Raw genomic sequence first — 19,204 nt, 5'->3', positions numbered from 1 at the left:
GCCCATCAATGCCCATCAGTGCCGCCTCATAAGTGCAACCTATCAGTGCCCATCAGTGCAGCCCCATCAGCACACATCAATGAAGGAGAGCAATTGCCTGTTTTCCAAATTTTATAACAAACTACGAAAATGTTTTTTGTTTTTTTTGTTTTGATTTTCTATCCTTTTTCGTTTTTTTGACAAAAAATAAAAAACCCAGCAGTGATTAAATACCACCTAAAGAAAGCTCTCATTTGTGTGAAAAAAAATGATAAAAATTTAATTTGGATAGCGTTGCATGACAGCGCAATTGTCATTCAAAGTTTTACAGCGCTGAAAGTTGAAATTGGCCTGGGCAGGAAGGGGATTTAAGTGGCTGGTAAGCAAGTGGTTTAATAGAACCTGTCACCAAAAAGAAAAATTGTAAAAATCTTGTTTGGAGCCCCCACATACACACATGTACAAATGTAAACGCATGCATTGGGAACACCTAGACATGAATAAATTGATTGCGATACACATGCTACATATCCAGCACCAGACCTCCTGCGCAATGCTAAACTGATGACCTTAGAGGCCTTTAAAACTAAAGTCTGTTGCCATTTCATGGGGTCACGCAAAGTTGGACATGCTGGGTACCTATTTACTTGTACACAACCTTATTTATTTTTTTGTATATAAGAAGCATACTTTACTGACTTACACTGCAGAAGTTACTGATTTACATTGGTCTGCTAACACAAGGACTCATGCAGCAGTGACCAGGAGCACTGTTGCTGGCTATACCAGTCTGGGGACACTGTGACTGGTGTGACATTGGGGACACTGTGACTGGTGTGTAGGGATGAGCCGAACACCCCCCTGTTCGGTTCGCACCAGAACTTTCGAACGGACCCCAAATTCGTACGAACTTTAGAACCCCATTGAAGTCTATGGGACTCGAACGTTCGAAATTAAATGTGCTAATTTTAACGGCTAATATGCAAGATACTGTCCTAAAAAGGGTTTGGGGACCTGGCTCCTGCCCCAGGGGACATGGGTCAATGCCTAAAATGTTTTTAAAAATGGCCGTTTTGGCGGGAGCACTGATTTTAATGACGATTAAAGTGGAAAAAAAAAGTGAAATATTCCTTTAAATATGGTGCCTGGGGGGTGTCTGTAGTATGCCTGTGAAGTGCCACGTGTTTCCCGTGTTTAGAACAGTCCCTGCACAAAATGACATTTAACGGAAATAACGTCATTTAAAGCTGCTTGCGGTTTTAATGTTATATCTGGTTCCTGCAATATGGTTGAAAATCATTGAGAAAAATGGCATGGGTAGCCCTCCCTGCCCATTACCAGCCCCTTTGGGTCTTGTACGCATATTAAGGGGAACCCCGTACCCATATTAAAAAAAGGAAATGCGTGTGGACCCCAGGCCCTATATACTCAGAACAGCAGTATACAGGCGGTGCAAACAAGACAGGGACTGTGTAGGTTTGTTGTGTTAAGTTGAATCAGTTTGTAATTTTCAACTGGTACATTTTTAAAGTGTAGCTCCAGTCAAAAAAACTATTTTTAAGCTTTTTGGAAAACATAGGGAAGGGTTATCACCCCTGTATAATTTGTTTTGTCGTCCATCTTTTTTCATCTCACTTGCCGTTGTCTCCTTCCGTTTGCAAGTAGGAGATGTTTGTAAGTTGGATGTTTGAAAGTAGGGGCCTGCCCTATATGCTCTGCAGAAATGGCGGAACAAGGTGTTGGTTTTGCCACAACATTGTAAGCCCTCAAAGTGACTCTTGGTGGGCGCTGGAGCGCCCTGCTGTGAACAATTATATCAAGAACTGTAATTACATGCCATTGTTGAACAGTGGTAGAAAAATTTACCTTTGGTGGTTGTGGTGCTGGTGCCACAACACTATAAGTCCTCACCGTTACTCTGGGTGGGCACAGGAAGGGGCCCTCCTGTGAAATATTATATCAAGAATTGTAATGACATGTCCCTGTTAAACAGGGGCAGAAAAATTGGGCCTTAGGCACTGGTGCTGGTGCCACCACACTGCAACCTCTCCCATATACTCTTGTTTTATTGCAGGAATTAGCCCTGCTGCAAAGCATTGCATCAAAAATTGTACTTAAACGCCCCTGTTAAACAGGGGCAGAAAAATTGGGCTGATGGCATCACCCAGAAGCAGAAATGTTCTTCCAACATATCATATTCCAACATATCAGCGGAGGAAGAAGAGGATAGACAATCAACATAACAGGACAGTCACTCAGCATCAGCATAGGCAGTCTTGAAGGGATGTGATATTTCAAAAAAAATTATTCGGTTACATCAGCTTCAGGTGCTTGGTAGCTGTGGGTTATCCAAGACTGATTCATCTTGACCCTGTGATCGGTAACAAAGCCACCAGCAGCACTGAAGGTGCGTTCCGAAAGAACGCTGGATGCAGGACAGGCCAGTAGCTCAATTGCATACTGTGCAAGCTCTGGCCAGTGATCCATCCTCAAGACCCAGTAAGCCAGAGGATTTTCGGTGGGAAAGGTGTCCAAGTCTGACCTTGCCCCTAGGTATTCCTGCACCATGTAAATCAGATGCTGGCGATGGGTGCTGGAACCGATCATACCTTGGGGCTGCAGACTAAAAAATTGTCTGAAAGCATCAGTCAGACGGCCACCTTCTCCACCGCTCCTTCTGACCGATGCCTCAGCAACACGTTGTCCAGGACCAGGAGTTTGTAACCTCCCAGTCTCTGGGAACGCGTTGCACAGACCTTTCTGCAAGGCCTCCCGGAGATGTCTCATCCTCTGCTCCCTCTGCGATGGCAAGATAAGGTCGGCAACCTTACCCTTGTACCGTGGATCAAGGAGAGTGGCCAGCCAGTAATGGTCCCTCTCCTTGATCCGAAGAATACGAGGATCCTTCCGCAGGCTTTGCAGGATCAGGGAGGCCATGCAGCGTAGGTTAGCTGAGGCATTCGGTCCGGAGTCCTCTGGGTCACTAAGGACAACATGATCCGCAGCTGCCTCCTCCAAGCCACGTACAAGTCCACGTGTTTCTTGGGACTGTAAATCATTCCTACAAGACTGCTGCCTCCACCTCCATGCTGACACAATCATCCTCCTCCTCCTCTTCCTCCTCCTCATCCTCTTCCTGTGTGATGGATGGCACAGCAGGAACACTGTCTGGATAAAGGGGGCCTTGAGAGGCAAGGAAGTCCTCCTCTTCCTGCCTCTGTTCTGCCTCAAGTGCCCTGTCCATTATTCCACGCAGCGTATGCTCCAAGAGGTGGACAAGAGGTACAGTGTCACTGATGCATGCACTGTCACTGCTCACCATCCTTGTGGCCTCCTCTAACGGTGACAGGACAGTGCATGCATCCCTGATCATGCCCCACTGGTGTGGTGAGAAAAAACCGAGCACCCCTGACCCTGTCCTGGTGCCGTAGTCGCACAGGTACTCATTGATGGCCCTCTGCTGCGTGTGCAGCTGCTGCAGCATGGCCAACGTTGAGTTCCACCTGGTGGGCATGTCACATATAAGGCGGTTCTTGGGCAGGTTCAACTCCTTTTTGGATCTCAGCCAGCTGAGCACAGGCATTAAATGATCGGCGGAAATGCACACAGACTTTCCTGGCCTGCTTCAGGACATCCTGTAAGCCCGGGTACCTGCCCAAGAACCGCTGCACCACCAGGTTAAGGACGTGAGCTACACAGGGCACATGGGTCAGTTGTCCCTGTCGGAGGGCGGAGAGGAGGTTGGTGCCATTGTCGCAAACCACCATTCCTGGCTTAAGCTGGCGTGGCGTCAACCACCTCTCGGCCTGCCCCTCCAGAGCTGACAAAACATCCGCCCCAGTGTGGCTCCTGTCCCCCAAACAAACCAGCGCAAGCACCGCATGGCATCGTTTTGCCTGCGTACTTGCGTAGCCCCTGGAACGTCTATGGAGCACCGCTGGTTCTGAGGACAGAGCACTGGAAGAGGCCATGGAGGAAGAAGAAGAGGAGGGGGCGGAGGAGAGAGGTGTGCCACAACCAATAGTAGCATTTTGGAGGCGTGGTGGCGGAACAACCTCCAACACTACTGCACCTTGTCCTGCATCCTTCCCAGCTGCCAGAAGAGTGACCCAATGGCCCGTGAAAGACAGGTAACGTCCCTGTCCATGCCTGCTGGACCATGAGTCAGCGGTAATATGCACCTTACCGCTGACCGCCCTGTCCAGCGAGGCAAGGACATTGCCTTCCACATGCCGGTAGAGAGCCGAAATCGCCTTCCGTGAGAAAAAGTGGCGTTTGGGGACCTGCCACTGAGGAACCGCACATTGTACAAACTCACGGAAGGTGGCCGAGTCTACCAACTAAAAAGGCAGCAGTTGAAGTGCTAGCAATTTAGCCAAGCTAGCATTCAACCGCTGGGCATGTGGATGGCTGGGAGTGAACTTCTTTCGCCGCTCCAGTAGCTGGGGCAGGGACATTTGCCTGCTATAATCGGACGTGGGTGTACTGCTAGCAGAGTGCCCGGAAGCACTTGACTGTGACACACCTAATTCTACACCTTCATTCCTCTCAGAGCAGGTTTCAGAGAGGACTGAAGGTCTAGTGGAGCTGGAGATGCCAGCTGATGAGGAGCAAGGAGAGGTCCGCTTTGTTCTTTGGTGTGGGTCTTTGAGGTACGCTTGCCAACGAGCTGCATGGCAGGTCAACATATGTCTGGTCAAGCATGTGGTGCCCAAGCGGCTGATGTTTTGGCCACGCGAGGTACGCTTGAGACATATGTTGCAAATAGCAGCGATCTGATGCACTCGTCTCAAAAAAGGCCCACACCAAAGAACTTTTAGAATAACGCGCAGAGGAAGCGCCCTGCACAGGCGGAGCTCTGCGGTGTGATTCAGTCGGTGTACTGCCCCTAAGCTGGCCCCCGGAGGGCATCCTGCCTTGTTGGACATGTGCCGCCTCCTCCTCCTCTCTCCTACCAGGCACCCACGTGGAGTCAGTGCCCTCATCATCCCCTCCCTCTTCATCGCTGTAGCAAACCTGGCAGTATGCTGTAGCTTGTGGAACATGACTGCCAGATTGCTGTCCTTCTTGAGCATCCCCTCTCTCTGCATTCACGCTACTGCCTTCCTCTAGCTGAGTGTCATCATCAGAGCCTACAAAACACTGGGCATCCTCCTGGAGCATGTACCCAACACTGTGCTCAAAGAGTTCAGGAGACTCCTCAGGAGGACGTGGTGGGTCTAGGGAAGGAGTCGCTGATGATGACATTGAGACGAGGGAAGACAATGCGTTGGCAGCTGCTTTGCTAGTACCCTGAGACTGGGTGAGAGAGGATGAGGAGGATGAAGAGGGCTTGGTCATCCACTCTACCAAGTCGTTGGCATGTTGCGGCTCAACATGTCCAGCTGCCGAAAAGAAGGACAAGCGTGTCCCATGGCCACGTGCTGATGACAATGCACCGCGTCCACGACCAGCACTGTTGTCTCTAGGCACAGAGCCTGCTTGCCCTCTTTTATCGGCTCGTGCCTGTCTGCCTCTCCTTGCTGGCCTTCCAGACATGGTAATGGCCTGAAGGGAGTTGGGTAAAACAGCAGTTGGTTAGTGTATATTGTGCTGGAGGCACACAACACCCACTAACTCCTGCAGATGCCTTTATTATAGAACACCAGAGATAAAGGGGTATACTGTACTGGAGGCACACAACACCCACTAAGCCCTGCAGATGGCTCTATTAGAGAACAGCAATAAAGGGTAGATACAGGTGTATATTGTGCTGGAGGCACACAACACCCACTAACTCCTGCAGATGCCTTTTTTATAGAACACCAGAGATAAAGGGGTATATACAGATGTATACTGTGCTGTGCTGGAGGCACACACAACTTCTAATAACTCCTGCAGATGGCTCAAATAGAGAAGAGCTATGTAGGTGGATATAGCGGTGTATACTGGGTACAGAGCACGCAGACAGCATGCACAAGCTCCTAACACTACTGACTGCAAGCTCTATTATAAAAGATAGATCACTAGCTATATAGGTGAGGTGAATATAGCGGTGTATACTGCGGTCAGGGCACGCAGACAACAACCACTACAGAAGAGCAAGATTGGTGTATACTGTGTTGAAGGTACACAGAACACCCACTAACTGCTTCAGACGCCAACACACTACACAAGGCCGCCGCGCTGGCGGCCTTATATAGTGTGGGGCGTGTTCTACACAGCCTGAGCTATGATTGGCCACAGGCATCCTGCCTGTGGCCAATCATGGCTCTCCTCGCTGCTGGCGCTGTGATTGGCCAAGCATGCGGGGTCACAGTGCATGCTTGGCCAATCATGAGCCAGCAATGCACTGCGCCATCGCAGTGCATTGTGGGCCGTGAGTGCCACACGAATTTGACGCGAACGGCCCATAACGTTCGGAATTCGCCGAACGGGCGAACAGCCGATGTTCGAGTCGAACGTATGTTCGACTCGAACACGAAGCTCATCCCTACTGGTGTGACATTGATTGGGGACACTGTGTTTGGTGTGACGTTTGGGGACATTGTGATGATCGTGGACACTGTGACTGGTGTGACATTGATCGGGACACTGTGACATTGGGGACGCTGTGACTGGTGTTATATTGATCGGGAACACTGACTATTGTGTTGCTAATCGGGGACACTGTGACTGTTGTGTAGGTAATCGGGACATCATGACTGGTGTGACATTGATTGAGGACACTGTAACTGGTGTGACATTGATTGGGGACACTGTGACTGGTGTGACATTTGGGGACATGGTGACTGTTGTGACATTGATCGGGGACACTATGACTGTTGTGATATTGATTTGGGACACTGTGACTAGTGTGATTTTAATGGGGGACACTGTGACTGTTGTGACAGTTTTAGTGGACACTGTGACTGTTATGATGTTGATAGGGGACACTGTGACTGGAGTGATGTTGATAGGGGACACTGTGACTGGTGTGACATTGATAGGGGACACTGCAACTGTTGTGATGTTGATCGGGACACTGTGACTGTTGTGATGGTAATCAAGGACATTTTGACTGGTATGACATTGATAGAGGACACTGTGACATTGATAGGGGACACTGTGACTGATGTGATGTTGATCAAGGACACTGTGACTTGAGTCACATTAATAGGGACACTGAAACTGGTATGACATTCATCGGGGACAATTTGACTGGTGTGAAATTGATAGGGGTCATGGTGACGTTGATCGGGGACACTGTGACTGGTATGATGGTAATCAGGGACACTGTTACTGGTGTGGCATTGATAGGGGGACCTTGTGACTGTTGTGACATTGATCGGGAACACTGTGACTGTTGCAATGGTAATCAAGGACATTGTAACTGGTGTGACATTGATAGGGGAGACTGTGATTCATGTGACATTGATTGGGGGCACTGTGACTGGTGTGACATTGAAAAGGTACACTGCGACTGGTGTGACATTGATTGGAGACACTGCAACTGGTATGACCTTTGGGGACACGGTCACTGGTGTGGCATTGATAGGGGACACTGTGACTAGTGTGGCAATGATAGGGGACACTGTGACTTGAGTGACATTGATAGCGGACACTGCAACTGTTATGTCATTAATCGGGGATACTTTGGTGTGACATTGATTGGGAAAACTGTGACTGTTGTGATGGTAATTGGGGACACTGTGATTGATGTGACATTGATCGGGAACCCTGTGATTTGTGTGACATTGATAGGGGACGCCGTGACTGGTGTTTAGACAAAATGAAAAAAATAAAAAATAAAGACAAATGGGACTTTATATGAGCTGTGACCATCCAGTACACAAGACTCCATCCCCAATATTTGATAAGAAAAAGGGAAGGGAGCAAAAAATGGACAGCGGGACTTTGTGTGAAACAAATTGCTTGGGGTGAATTACTTCAATCAATATAATATAGTAAATTGCTAGTTTATTGGAGACACATCGAGAGGTAGTACAATAGGTATATTAATAGTAATCAAATATATGATATACAAAATTAAATAGTATAATTAATATAATGATCGCATAGTTCAATAAAATTCATGATACAATAATAATAATGAACATGACACGGTAAACAGTAAACCAGCAGTACATTCCAAAGTGTGTATATAATAGCCAATAAAATGGATTAATGATTGAAGTAGACCAAACCCATAATGGAATCATGGCCGCCAGGGCATGGCGTTCATTGGTAAAGAGCTCGACGCGTTTCGTGGATCGTCTCCACTCATCAGGAGCAGCTGTATATTGGAACACCTATGATAAATCATATATTAGAACAATAATCAATGGTAATTGATTATATACATAGGCAAAGAGGGGGAGCATGACAATGGTCCTAGTCACTCTTACCTATGGATGACGGATAAAGTATATAGTGAATAGTAATGGTAGTTTGCATCAGAAGCACTGGAAGGGGTATAATAGCCTCCCCGGGAGCTGGGGTGACAACCTGGATTTAGCAAACGGGCCATAGAGATTAATTGAAAGGTCCTTGTGGATAGGGTTCATTCGGCCAAGTAGCACTCATAAGAATGAATCCAGAAACACTAGTGAAAGACAAAAAATAGGACTAATGTTAGTCAAATGTGAAGTCAGGAAAGTAGAATAGACAGATAAGAAAAGACAGGAATGGGTGGGGGATACCGGAAAAAGCCGTGATAGTCACCAAAAAGGAAACAGAACAGATGTGCAATTTTGTGCATTGAGGTAAAGAACAAACAAAAAAGTGACACACCACCATGAAGAACCCCCAGGGAGCCCGACACAGCAGTTGGGTTTACCTGGGATTACACAAAACAGTGTCCAATAAAGGAGTGAGAAATAATTGTAAGGGCAATTAAAGCCGAAATTAAACACTTATAGAGACAAAGCAGTGTAGAGAAAAGAGGGTCCGCAGCACCACCAAGGATGTACACCGACGTCACGCAAAAAATATGTCCAATTTGACGGAGTAGAAGCATCCACCTCTGAGCGACTGGCGCTCATATAGGGGAGCTCAACGTCCCTCGTGTTTGGACGTGATTGAAAAGACAGCGTCCGTCGTGCGGACACTTTGCCTATGTATATAATCAATTACCATTGATTATTGTTCTAATATATGATTTATCATAGGTGTTCCAATATACAGCTGCTCCTGATGAGTGGAGACGATCCACGAAACGCGTCAAGCTCTTTACCAATGAACGCGAGTGAGTTGGAAATATTTGGAGAGGCTTTAAAGGGCATCCAGTTTCCAGACATTATCTTGAGGTCCATAATCAAAACCCTAAAAGATACCTCTTTTATGGGGATGGACAAACTTAGACTACATAGGAGAGGGGGACCGAAAAGACGTGCGATTTCCAAACTCAAAATGAGTTGGATATAAAGGGTTAAATACCTTAGCTCATTAGGCATAGCTCCCAACTGTCCCTGATTTATTTTTTATTTTTTGTTAAGGGGATGTGTCCTATGCCTACATACATTTGCTAGTAGGTGTCCCTCATTTCCATCTCAAAATGTTGGGAGTTATGCATTAGGCCTGAATGCTGATGTGGAAATGAATGCCTTTATTGATAATGCATAAATGATCTAGGTAAATGACAGTTCATGGCTAATGATTTATACTTTTTACCTTTTATTATTGTTGGCTGTGTTATGCAATTAGGCTTGGATTTGTCATCTGGATACAGTAAAACCTTAGATTATATGGAGCGTAATTCCTTCTGGAAGCATGCTTGTAATCCAAAGCACTTGTATACCAAAGCAACTTTCCCCATAAGAAATAATGGAAACTCAAATGATTCGTTCCACAGCCATTTATTCATAAGTCCTTCAGTTTATAGTCCATATAAAAAGATTATAGCAATGTGATAGATTTTGTAACTATTAAATGTCCATCCACAAATGGAAGCCTCCACAAGGGGATTAGAAGCAAAATCCAGCAGGAGCTACAGCAGGGGTGCCCAACCTTTTGAAGAGCGAAGGCCACTTAAACGACTTGGTAACCGGTCGCGGGCCACAATCAGTGGATTGAGCAGATAACAGGTCTGTGTCCACTCCACATATGCTGAGCGGAAATGGACACAGCCCGCTCTACTCTATGGGCCCTCCAATCCACCCAGACTGAAGGGGATGAATCTCTTTCTGTTTTCTTAGCGGATCTAATTGGAGATAGGTGGGTGTAAATGGACACAAGTCCATTTACATTTTCCGCTTCATAGAGGTGAATGGAGGGTCCAATCGGGTCAGACCGATCGTGTGAAAGGGGAATAAGGCTGCTTTCACACTAATGTGCTGTGGTTTACCCAGCACAATATATCTGTAGCTTTCCTGTGGGTTAGTTGCGTGTTACCATGGAATTCTATTATATCCTGCAGGTGTGTTGCACTTTCCGAAAGCATACCAAACACGCAGGTAGTAACAGAAGTCTATGGTTCAGTGCAGGTAACCCGCAGGCACCTGCGGATCAGTTGGAAAGCAGCCCAGTAACCACCGCAGAACAGATATGCCCATATATACACTGTGATTTCAGTAATGAACTTACCTTTAATAACTGTCATCCATTCAGGTATCGCTAGCTGTTGCTGTCCCAGGCAGAAGGTGCATTTGGTATCACTCCACCTCTGACAGGAGCTGCCGCTATACAGGAAGCATCATCTTATGCAGCTCTGCTCCGCAGCCGCTTGCTTTCTTTATCGCCGGCATCAATCACAGCACTGATGCTCTGGGATGACGGGATTTGGGGTTGCCAACCCGCCATCCCAGAACAGGTGGTCGCAGGCCACATCAGAGGGCTCCGTGGGATACTGGTTGGACACCCCTGAGCTACGGAGTGTAAAAGAGAAGAGAGGTGGCTCTAAGTGTAGCAATATGGTTACATTTAATGAAGGTACAACATTTAGCAACTCACATGGTTGATGTAAAAAAGAGGCACATCTAAATATGCAAGCGCCTGGGGTAAAGTTGTCGTGATCGGGAAGACTACCCTGCAGTAGAGCGATCTGAAAGCGAGGCTTGTGAAGCTCAGCGTGGAGGGGGCAACGTCAATGGTGGTGAGGAGAATGGTCTATGTGGACATCTTTACCCTGGATGCCTGCATACTTAGATGTGCCTGCTTTAATCATCAACCATGTGAGCTTCTAAAGGTTGTACCTTTGTTAAATGTAACCATATTGCTACCCTTAGAGGCGCCTCTCTTCTCTTTTATGCTCAGTTGTGACATGACGCTACTTGTATATTAAGACATCGCTTGTATATCAAGTTAAAATTTATTAAAAAAGGTTGCTTGTCTTGCAAAACATTCTCAAACCAAGTTACTCTAAAACAAAGCCTTTGCTGTATGTCCTTTTTGACAAGTTCTTATCCATTTTCTATTATTGTCACTAGAGGTCCTCGTTTCAAAATGACGATTGTAGATATTCAAATTTAGTATAACAGATTGTTCTTCGCCTTTATATATTTAGCTTCTAATCATTTTTTTGGATTGAATCCTTGGATACCTTTATCAATTTTTTTCTCACTGAATTTGCAATTTTATTTGTTGTCAAAAATTGGCCAATTTTCTAAAATTGGCTCATTGCGTGGAATACTAATCCTTGAGTCATATTGAGGCTTGGTTTCCCCCTTCCTCTCTTACCTATATGCAATAGAAGGCAATTAGATGCATATTCATTGCAATATGGAGGCCAGGTGAAAATGAGGCTTGGTTTCCCATGTTGTCATATAAATGGTGATGGCTCGGCGCGTCGCCCGTGCCCCAGTAAATGTCACATATGACGAAACATGATGGGGGGGATTTTTAGTTTTTTTATTTTCTGTATTCAAAACTGCACTTTATTCTACTAGAGACATTTATTCAAATATTTATCCTTACTATATGTTTTCAACTACCCATGTCACTATAGCATTATTTCACTTGTATTGTTCCAATCACTGGATCGCTATTCAGACACGTTTTACTGGTTTCATTTGAATAAGCGCAACTTTTTGTATTTATATGTCACTAAAGGATCCAACCGTGATTTGGGATTTAAAAGAAGGAACCACATCGTGAGGGCATATCCACCCGACACTCCAGGAAGTGTCAAAATACTCAAGGAGGATAGAGGGAAGGTAAGAGACACAGAACACCATAAGGATGTATATGATCCCTCTGCCATTGTTATTTAATTTCAGATCTGATATGGTGTCTTTAACCACATACTTCACAAAGTGGATAAAAACATGACATGTACTGGGATTCCCCTCCAAATAATACTTTTTACTGCTTTAGTGAGTAGATTTAGATTTTTTCCTACTTTTATCAAATACATAATATTTAACTACTACGCAACTGATGGGACTGGTGTAAATGTCTCCAGTGATGCTATTATCAGTGTACAATCCATGGTAATAACAGACCACGTCCCTTTCAGCAGGATTTCCACCTATGACTGGGTGAAGGATGGCGGGGGTGTCACCTTGTGAGATCCTGGACGACAGTTCGTCAGACTCCGATGTCTGCTGGTAAGTTGCTGCATCTAAAGAGAATCAGTTACAGGGACCATCTACAATAAAGGACAATGACACCTATAGGAACACATACGTGGACTTCTAATAATATAAGCCGATCAGTCTCACATCCCAAACCTATCCCTGACCTATCCATGGAGAGTCTTCCAACTCGCTCATCAGCATGACAATCAAAATCTATCCCACTAACAAGGAAGGCAGACTGAATCTCAGTGACGGGGTCTGTATACATACAAAAAAAATTGTTAAGCTACCCAGTCTATAAAGGGATGGACGGATGGATGGCTGGATGGATGGGATGCTGGCAGGCTGATCTCAAACCTGTGGCAAACAGTAGTTTAGCTACTCGGTCTATAAAAGAATGGATGGATGGGATTAGATTGATGGCATAATAGACATTGTCTGGCAGGTCTCACCTATGGCAAACATGAGTTTAGCTACCCAGTCTATAAAGAAATTGATGGATGGGATTAGATAGATAAACTGATAATCCTTATTTGTCAGACTGATCTCACATATATTACAAAGGCTAGTTTAGCCTTTAGTCTCTAAAGGGATGGATGGATGGGACTGGGTGGGCTGGATGGAATGGATATGTGTGGATGGATGACTGGATAGGTTGGATAGATGGATGGATTATGGGTTAATAAGCCTTGTCTGGCAGGCTGACCTCACACCCATGGCAAACAAAAGTTTAGCTACCCCGTCTATAAAGGGATAGATGGGATGGATGGATGGGATTAGATAGATTAAATTATAATCCTTGTTTGGCTGGTTGACCTCACACCTAGGGCAAACATGAGGTTAGCTACCCTATTTATAAAGGGAGGGATGGATGGATGGATGACTGGGTAGGTTGGTTGGAATGGATAGGTGGATGGGTGATTGGATTGGATGGATGAATGGAATCAATGGATGGAATTGGATGGATGGGATGTTAATCCTTGTCAGATAAACCATACACCTATGGCAAACACTAGTTTACTGACCCAGTCTATAAAGGGATGGATGAATGTATGGGACTGGGTGGGTTGGATTGAATGGTTATGTGAATAGATGACTGGATAGGATGGATGGATGGGATGGATAGATCATGGGATAATCCTTGTCTGGCAGGCTGAACTCACACCTATGGCAAACACATATTTAGGTACCCAGTCTGTAAAGTGATGGATGGATGTGATTAGATAGATGAGATGATAATCCTTGTCTGGAAGGCTGACCTTACATCTATGCTAAACACGAGTTTAGCCACTTAGTTACTAAAGGAATAGATGGATGACTGGATGGGTTGAATGGATGAGATGATAATCCTCATCTTGCAGGCTAACCTCACACCTATGGCAAACATGAGTTTAGCTACCCAGTCTTTAAAGGGATGGATGGATGGGAATAGGTAGGTTGGATGAATGACTGGATGGGATGTATGTATGGGATAAATGGATGGAATGACTGGATGAAATTGATCAGGATTATCAAGGATGATAATCCTTGTCTGTCAGATTGATCTGACACCTATGGCAAACACGAGGTTAGCTACCCAGCCTATAAAGGGATGGATGAGATGATAATCCTTGTCTGACAGGCTGACCTTACACCTATGATACACACACATGTTTAGCTACCCAGTCTATATAGATGGATGAGTTGATAATCTTTGTCTGTCAGGTTGACCATACACCTATTGCAAACATGAGTTTAGCTGCCCAGCCTTTATTGGGATGGATGGGCAACTGGATGGGATGGATGGATGGATGGAATTGGATGGGATGATAATCCTTGTATGGCAGGCTCACCTCGCACTTATGACAAACAAGAGTTTAGCTTCCCAATCTTTAAAGGGATGGATGATGGGATGGACAGATGGATGGGTTGATAATCCTTGTCTGGCAAGCTGAATTCACACCTATGGCAAACACAGGTTTAGCTACGCAGTCTATAAAGGGATGACTCGATTGGATGAATATCCTTGTCTGGCAGGCTGGCCTCACATCTATGGTACATATGAGTTTAACCACTTTTAGTTACTAAAGGGATGGATGGGACTGGGTGGGTTGAATGGCATGGATATGTGGATGGTTGGATAGATGGATGGGACTGGGTGGGTTGAATGACATGGATATGTGGATGGATGGCTGGATAGATAGATGGATGGGATGGATGGCAGGCTAACCTCACATCTATGGTAAACACGGGTTTAGCTACCCAGTCTATAAAGGGATGGATGAGTTGATAATCATTGTCTGGCAGGCTGACCTCACATCTATGCTAAACATGAGCTTAGTCACCAAAGGGATGTATGGAACTGGGTGCATTGAATGGAATAGATGGGGGGGGAGGAATGGATGGATGCCATTTACTTAACCCTCTTATGATTTACAATATACAGTTGGGGGGTCAGACAGCCAGCACTCCCTGTGCTTCTAGTGTGGATGGTGGCTGAGTATTATGATCAGGCAGAAAGTGAAGGAGGCACTCTACCCAGCAGCCCTCAGATGTTAAATCCAGGAGACATCGGGACATCAGATCAAATCCCTCCCACATCTCACCTGTCATAGAAATGAGCCGTGTCTTCATCACAGGCCCTCCCCCCCCCCCCCATTTCACCATCCCACCCACATCTAGTATAAAAGTGACCCACATCTCTTTCTTATACATGTGGTCAGCACTGTGGCTTAGTGTTTAGCACATTAGCCTTGCAGTACTGGGGTCATGGGTTCAAATCCCAGCCAGGACACCGCCTGCATGGAGTTTTCATGTACAACATGTCTGCTCCCTCTTCATACCAATGTTTTTATGTTTTGTTTTTTTAGGTTGGGTCCTGCGGATTTCCAGCACCTGTCCGAAATCAAATCAGAAGATATCTGGCATGTGTATTCCCCTACAAGCACTTTCAACAGAAAGCTAAGTACAGGTAAGTTAACTTTCTTGCTCTGGATTTGGGCATTAAAATAAAGGCATTTGTCTATGGTGGTATGTGCAGTTTAAAGCAGTATTAAACCCAACAGCAAACATTTATTATATTGCAGCTTACAAATTCTTAGACGTGACGGATGCATTCATTCATTCTTAGCCTTTATTTCTTCTATTTTTGCCTTGTGATCTGGCCAGTAAGTCTGTTGTTTTTCAAAAGAACAAGCTCTCCTGCAAATATAACAGTTCTAGGAATGGGGAAAACCATTTAACGTTGACGGGTGCTTACAATGATCAGTTTTTGTAAAACCTTTATCCCAAAAAGAACAATCCTGTTTGTTGTAACTGATTATAAAGTGTAAGGTGGAGTTTGGCTTCCATTTGTTAATGGATTTAACCGCTTCCCGACTGCCTCACAGAGATATACTGCAACAGAAGGGCACGTACAGGCAGATTAACGTACATGTACGTGGCCCTTCAAGAGACGGCTTGCGGGCACGCGCCCTCCGGGAGCACTTTGAGCATGATCGCGGGTCTCGTGGAATTGATGTCTGCGGGGACACCTGCGATCATCTCACGGAGAGGAAGAATGGGGAAATGCTAATGTAAACAAGCATTTCCCCGTTCTGCCTAATGACACTGACACTGATCACAGCTCCCTGTAATCAGAAGTGGTGATCGGTGTTGTGTCACACATGGCTCCTCCCCACACAGTTAAAATCACTCCCTAGGACACATTTAACCCCTACAGTGCCACCTAGCGGTTAACCCCTTCACTGCCAGTCACATTTACACAGTAATCAATGCATTTTTAATCGCACTGATTGCTGTATAAATGTGAATGGTTCCAAAATCACGTCAAAAGGGTCCGATCTGTCCGCTATAATGTCACAGTCCTGATAAAAATAGATTATCTGCCTTTACTAGTGAAAAAAAAATATGAATAAAAAATGCCATAAAACTATCCCCTAATTTGTAGACGCTATAACTTTTGCACAAACCAATCAATAAATGCTTATTGCAACATATATATATATATATATATATATATATATATATATATATATATATATATATATATATATATATATATATATATATATATATATATATATATATATATATATATATATATATAAAACATTTTTTATTTTTTTTTTACCAAAAATATGTAGAAGAATAGTGATGGCCGAACGGTTCGCCCCGGCGGTCGTTTCGCAGTGAATTTCGGCTGTTCGCGGTCCGCCCGTTCGGCGGACTATTGGCGCCGTTCGCCCGGCGGACTTCCGTGTTTACTGTGTAAAAGAACATTGACCTATGATGACACATCCATCATGGGGTACAGGACAGCCAATTGAGACATTACAGCACATGGACACTTGGACATTCCCCCTAACTTGTAAATACACCCGATCCGGCGGCCATTTTACATTTTTTCTTCTGTCACTATAGGGAGAGTTTGCTGTGTGGAGCAGGGAGAGATTGCAGTGACCCAAATCGCTAGCTATTTGGTACACAAAAGTTCTTTTCAGGACTGGTATAGGTGTTAGGTGTAGTTCAGGATAGGCAGTGCTGTGCTAGTGATTGTTGCAGCAGCCTGAGTGTCTTTTGTCAGTTTAGAGAAAGGGACAGGACGGTGTGTGCTGCAGGGACAGCCAGTTTAGTCATTAGCTGTTACTATCAGGTCCACAAAAGTGCTATTTCAATTATTGTTCCAGTAGCCTCTGTTTTGCCAGTTTTTATAGGGACAGGCAGGAAGCAGTGTGTGAGGCAGTGAGGGTCAGTTTAATCAGTAGCTGTTACTATATTAGGTCCACAAAGGTTCTTTTCAGGACTGGTATCAGTGGTATGGTAATAGGCTTGTACACGTATAATATTCTTTCTTCCAAATATAGAAAGAATATTATACTTGACTGCTGCCCTTCTGCTGCAGTCTGCTAATCATTCACAACCCACTTGTTCCACAAAGCTCCTTATAAGGACTGGTAACTTGGTCTGTCTAGGGTGCTACAGTACATAGGGTTGAGTGAGGTACAGTCTGCCATTCTATAAGGACTGGTATAGGTCCACAGTACATAGGGTTGAGGTGCACTACTGCTGACCGCTGCCCTATACTGCAGCAGTCCTTCATCGGTATAGGGACTGACGTACAGTCTGCTAATCACTCACACACAACCTACTTGGTCCACAAAAGTCCTTATAAGGACTGGTAACTTGGTCTGTCTAGGGTGCTACAGTACAGTACATAGGGTTCCCTGTGCTATGCTGACATCCTCCTGGGGCTGCTTATTATGAGGGGCTCCCACCATCCCTGTGCTATGCTGACATCCTCCTGGGGCTGCTTATTATGAGGGGCTCCCACCATCCCTGTGCTATGCTCATTATGAGGGGCTCCCACCATCCCTGTGCTATGCTGACTTCCTCCTGGGGCTGCTTACGGTGCAGGTGTCAGTGCTGTATATCACGGTGCTGATGTCAGTGCTCTCTATCACGGTGCTGCTGTTAGTGCTGTATATCACGGTGCTGGTGTGAGTGCTTTATGTCACGCTGCTGATGTTAGTGCTCTCTATCACAGTGCTGCTGTCAGTGCTGTATATCACGGTGCTGGTGTGAGTGCTTTATGTCATGCTGCTGATGTCAGTGCTCTCTATCACGGTGCGGCTGTCAGTGCTGTATATCATGGTGCTGGTGTGAGTGCTTTATGTCACGCTGCTGATGTCAGTGTTCTCTATCACGGTGCTGCTGTCATTGCTGTATATCACGGTGCTGGTGTGAGTGCTTTATGTCACGCTGCTGATGTCAGTGCTCTCTGTCACGGTGCTGCTGTCAGTGCTGTATATCACGGAGCAGGTGTGAGTGCTTTATGTCACGCTGATGATGTCAGTGCTCTCTATCACAGTGCTGCTGTCAGTGCTGTATATCACGGTGCTGGTGTGAGTGCTTTATGTCACGCTGCTGATGTGAGTGCTCTCTATCACGGTGCTGCTGTCATTGCTGTATATCACAGTGCTGGTGTGAGTGCTTTATGTCACGCTGCTGATGTCAGTGCTCTCTATCACGGTGCTGGTGTCAGATGACTCTATCACGGTGCAGGTGTCATTGCTGTATGTCACGCTGCTGGTGATCATCTCCTGCACCCTCTTCTTTGCCTACCCTGGTCCCTGACCTTCCCTCTCCTCCATTGCCTTCATGCGCTCCACAGTCCTGAATTGTCACAACAATTTCCCATATAAAAAAAGAATGCTTGTAGTTGTCAATCCCAGATGCACCTCATACATGTGTTATGTCATTGGCCATGTGGTGGGACTATGTTTGCACAGCTATTAATTTTGTGTTTTCAAATTTGACCTGTAGGTTTGCGAAGTTCGACTCCCATTGAAGTCAATGGGGCCCGCCGCAAACTTTTCCGGTTCGCGAACTATCGGCCGCGTTCGCGGTCCGCGTTCTCGAAACGTCCCGTCGGAAGTTCGTCCATCAGTATAGAAGAATACATATCAGCCTAAACTGAGGAAAAAAGAAAATTATATATTTTTTGGGGATATTTATTATAGCAAAAAGTTGTTTATAGCGCAAAAAATAAAAGCCGCAGAGATGTTCAGATACCCCCAAAATAAAGCTCTATTTGTGGGAAAAAAAAGGATGTCAATTTTGTTTGGGTGCCATGTAGCATGACCGCGCAATTTTCAGTTAAAGTGACGCAGTGCCAAATCGCAAAAAGTGCTCTGGTCTTTGGCCAGCCAAATGGTCCGGGGCTTAAGTGGTTAAATCTGCGAGAATAACACTCCTCTCTCTGAGACGGAGAA

The 19,204-nt window shown here is 45.4% G+C and overlaps 1 protein-coding gene across 10 annotated transcripts in view; it reads left to right on the top strand.

The window, feature by feature from the left end:
* Positions 1-19,204, top strand: part of LOC143989134 (uncharacterized) — a 383,321-nt gene that overhangs the window by 349,564 nt on the left and 14,553 nt on the right. For 7 of the 10 annotated variants that reach the window (XM_077489158.1, XM_077489160.1, XM_077489157.1 and 4 more), the window contains 3 exons: positions 11,986-12,089; positions 12,392-12,482; positions 15,302-15,402. In XM_077489158.1, the coding sequence (XP_077345284.1) occupies positions 12,421-12,482; positions 15,302-15,402 (163 nt within the window). In that variant the 5' untranslated portion in view covers positions 11,986-12,089; positions 12,392-12,420. The remainder of the gene's footprint in view (positions 1-11,985; positions 12,090-12,391; positions 12,483-15,301; positions 15,403-19,204) is intronic. The other 3 variants (XM_077489162.1, XM_077489166.1, XM_077489165.1) reach the window with 1 other exon arrangement.

Source organism: Lithobates pipiens, unplaced genomic scaffold, assembly GCF_037356315.1.
Source record: "Lithobates pipiens isolate NorthernLeopardFrog02 unplaced genomic scaffold, aLitPip1_a1.2 Scaffold_18, whole genome shotgun sequence".
Classification (NCBI taxonomy): Eukaryota; Metazoa; Chordata; class Amphibia; order Anura; family Ranidae; genus Lithobates; species Lithobates pipiens.
This window is presented reverse-complemented; position numbering and strand designations above follow the sequence as displayed.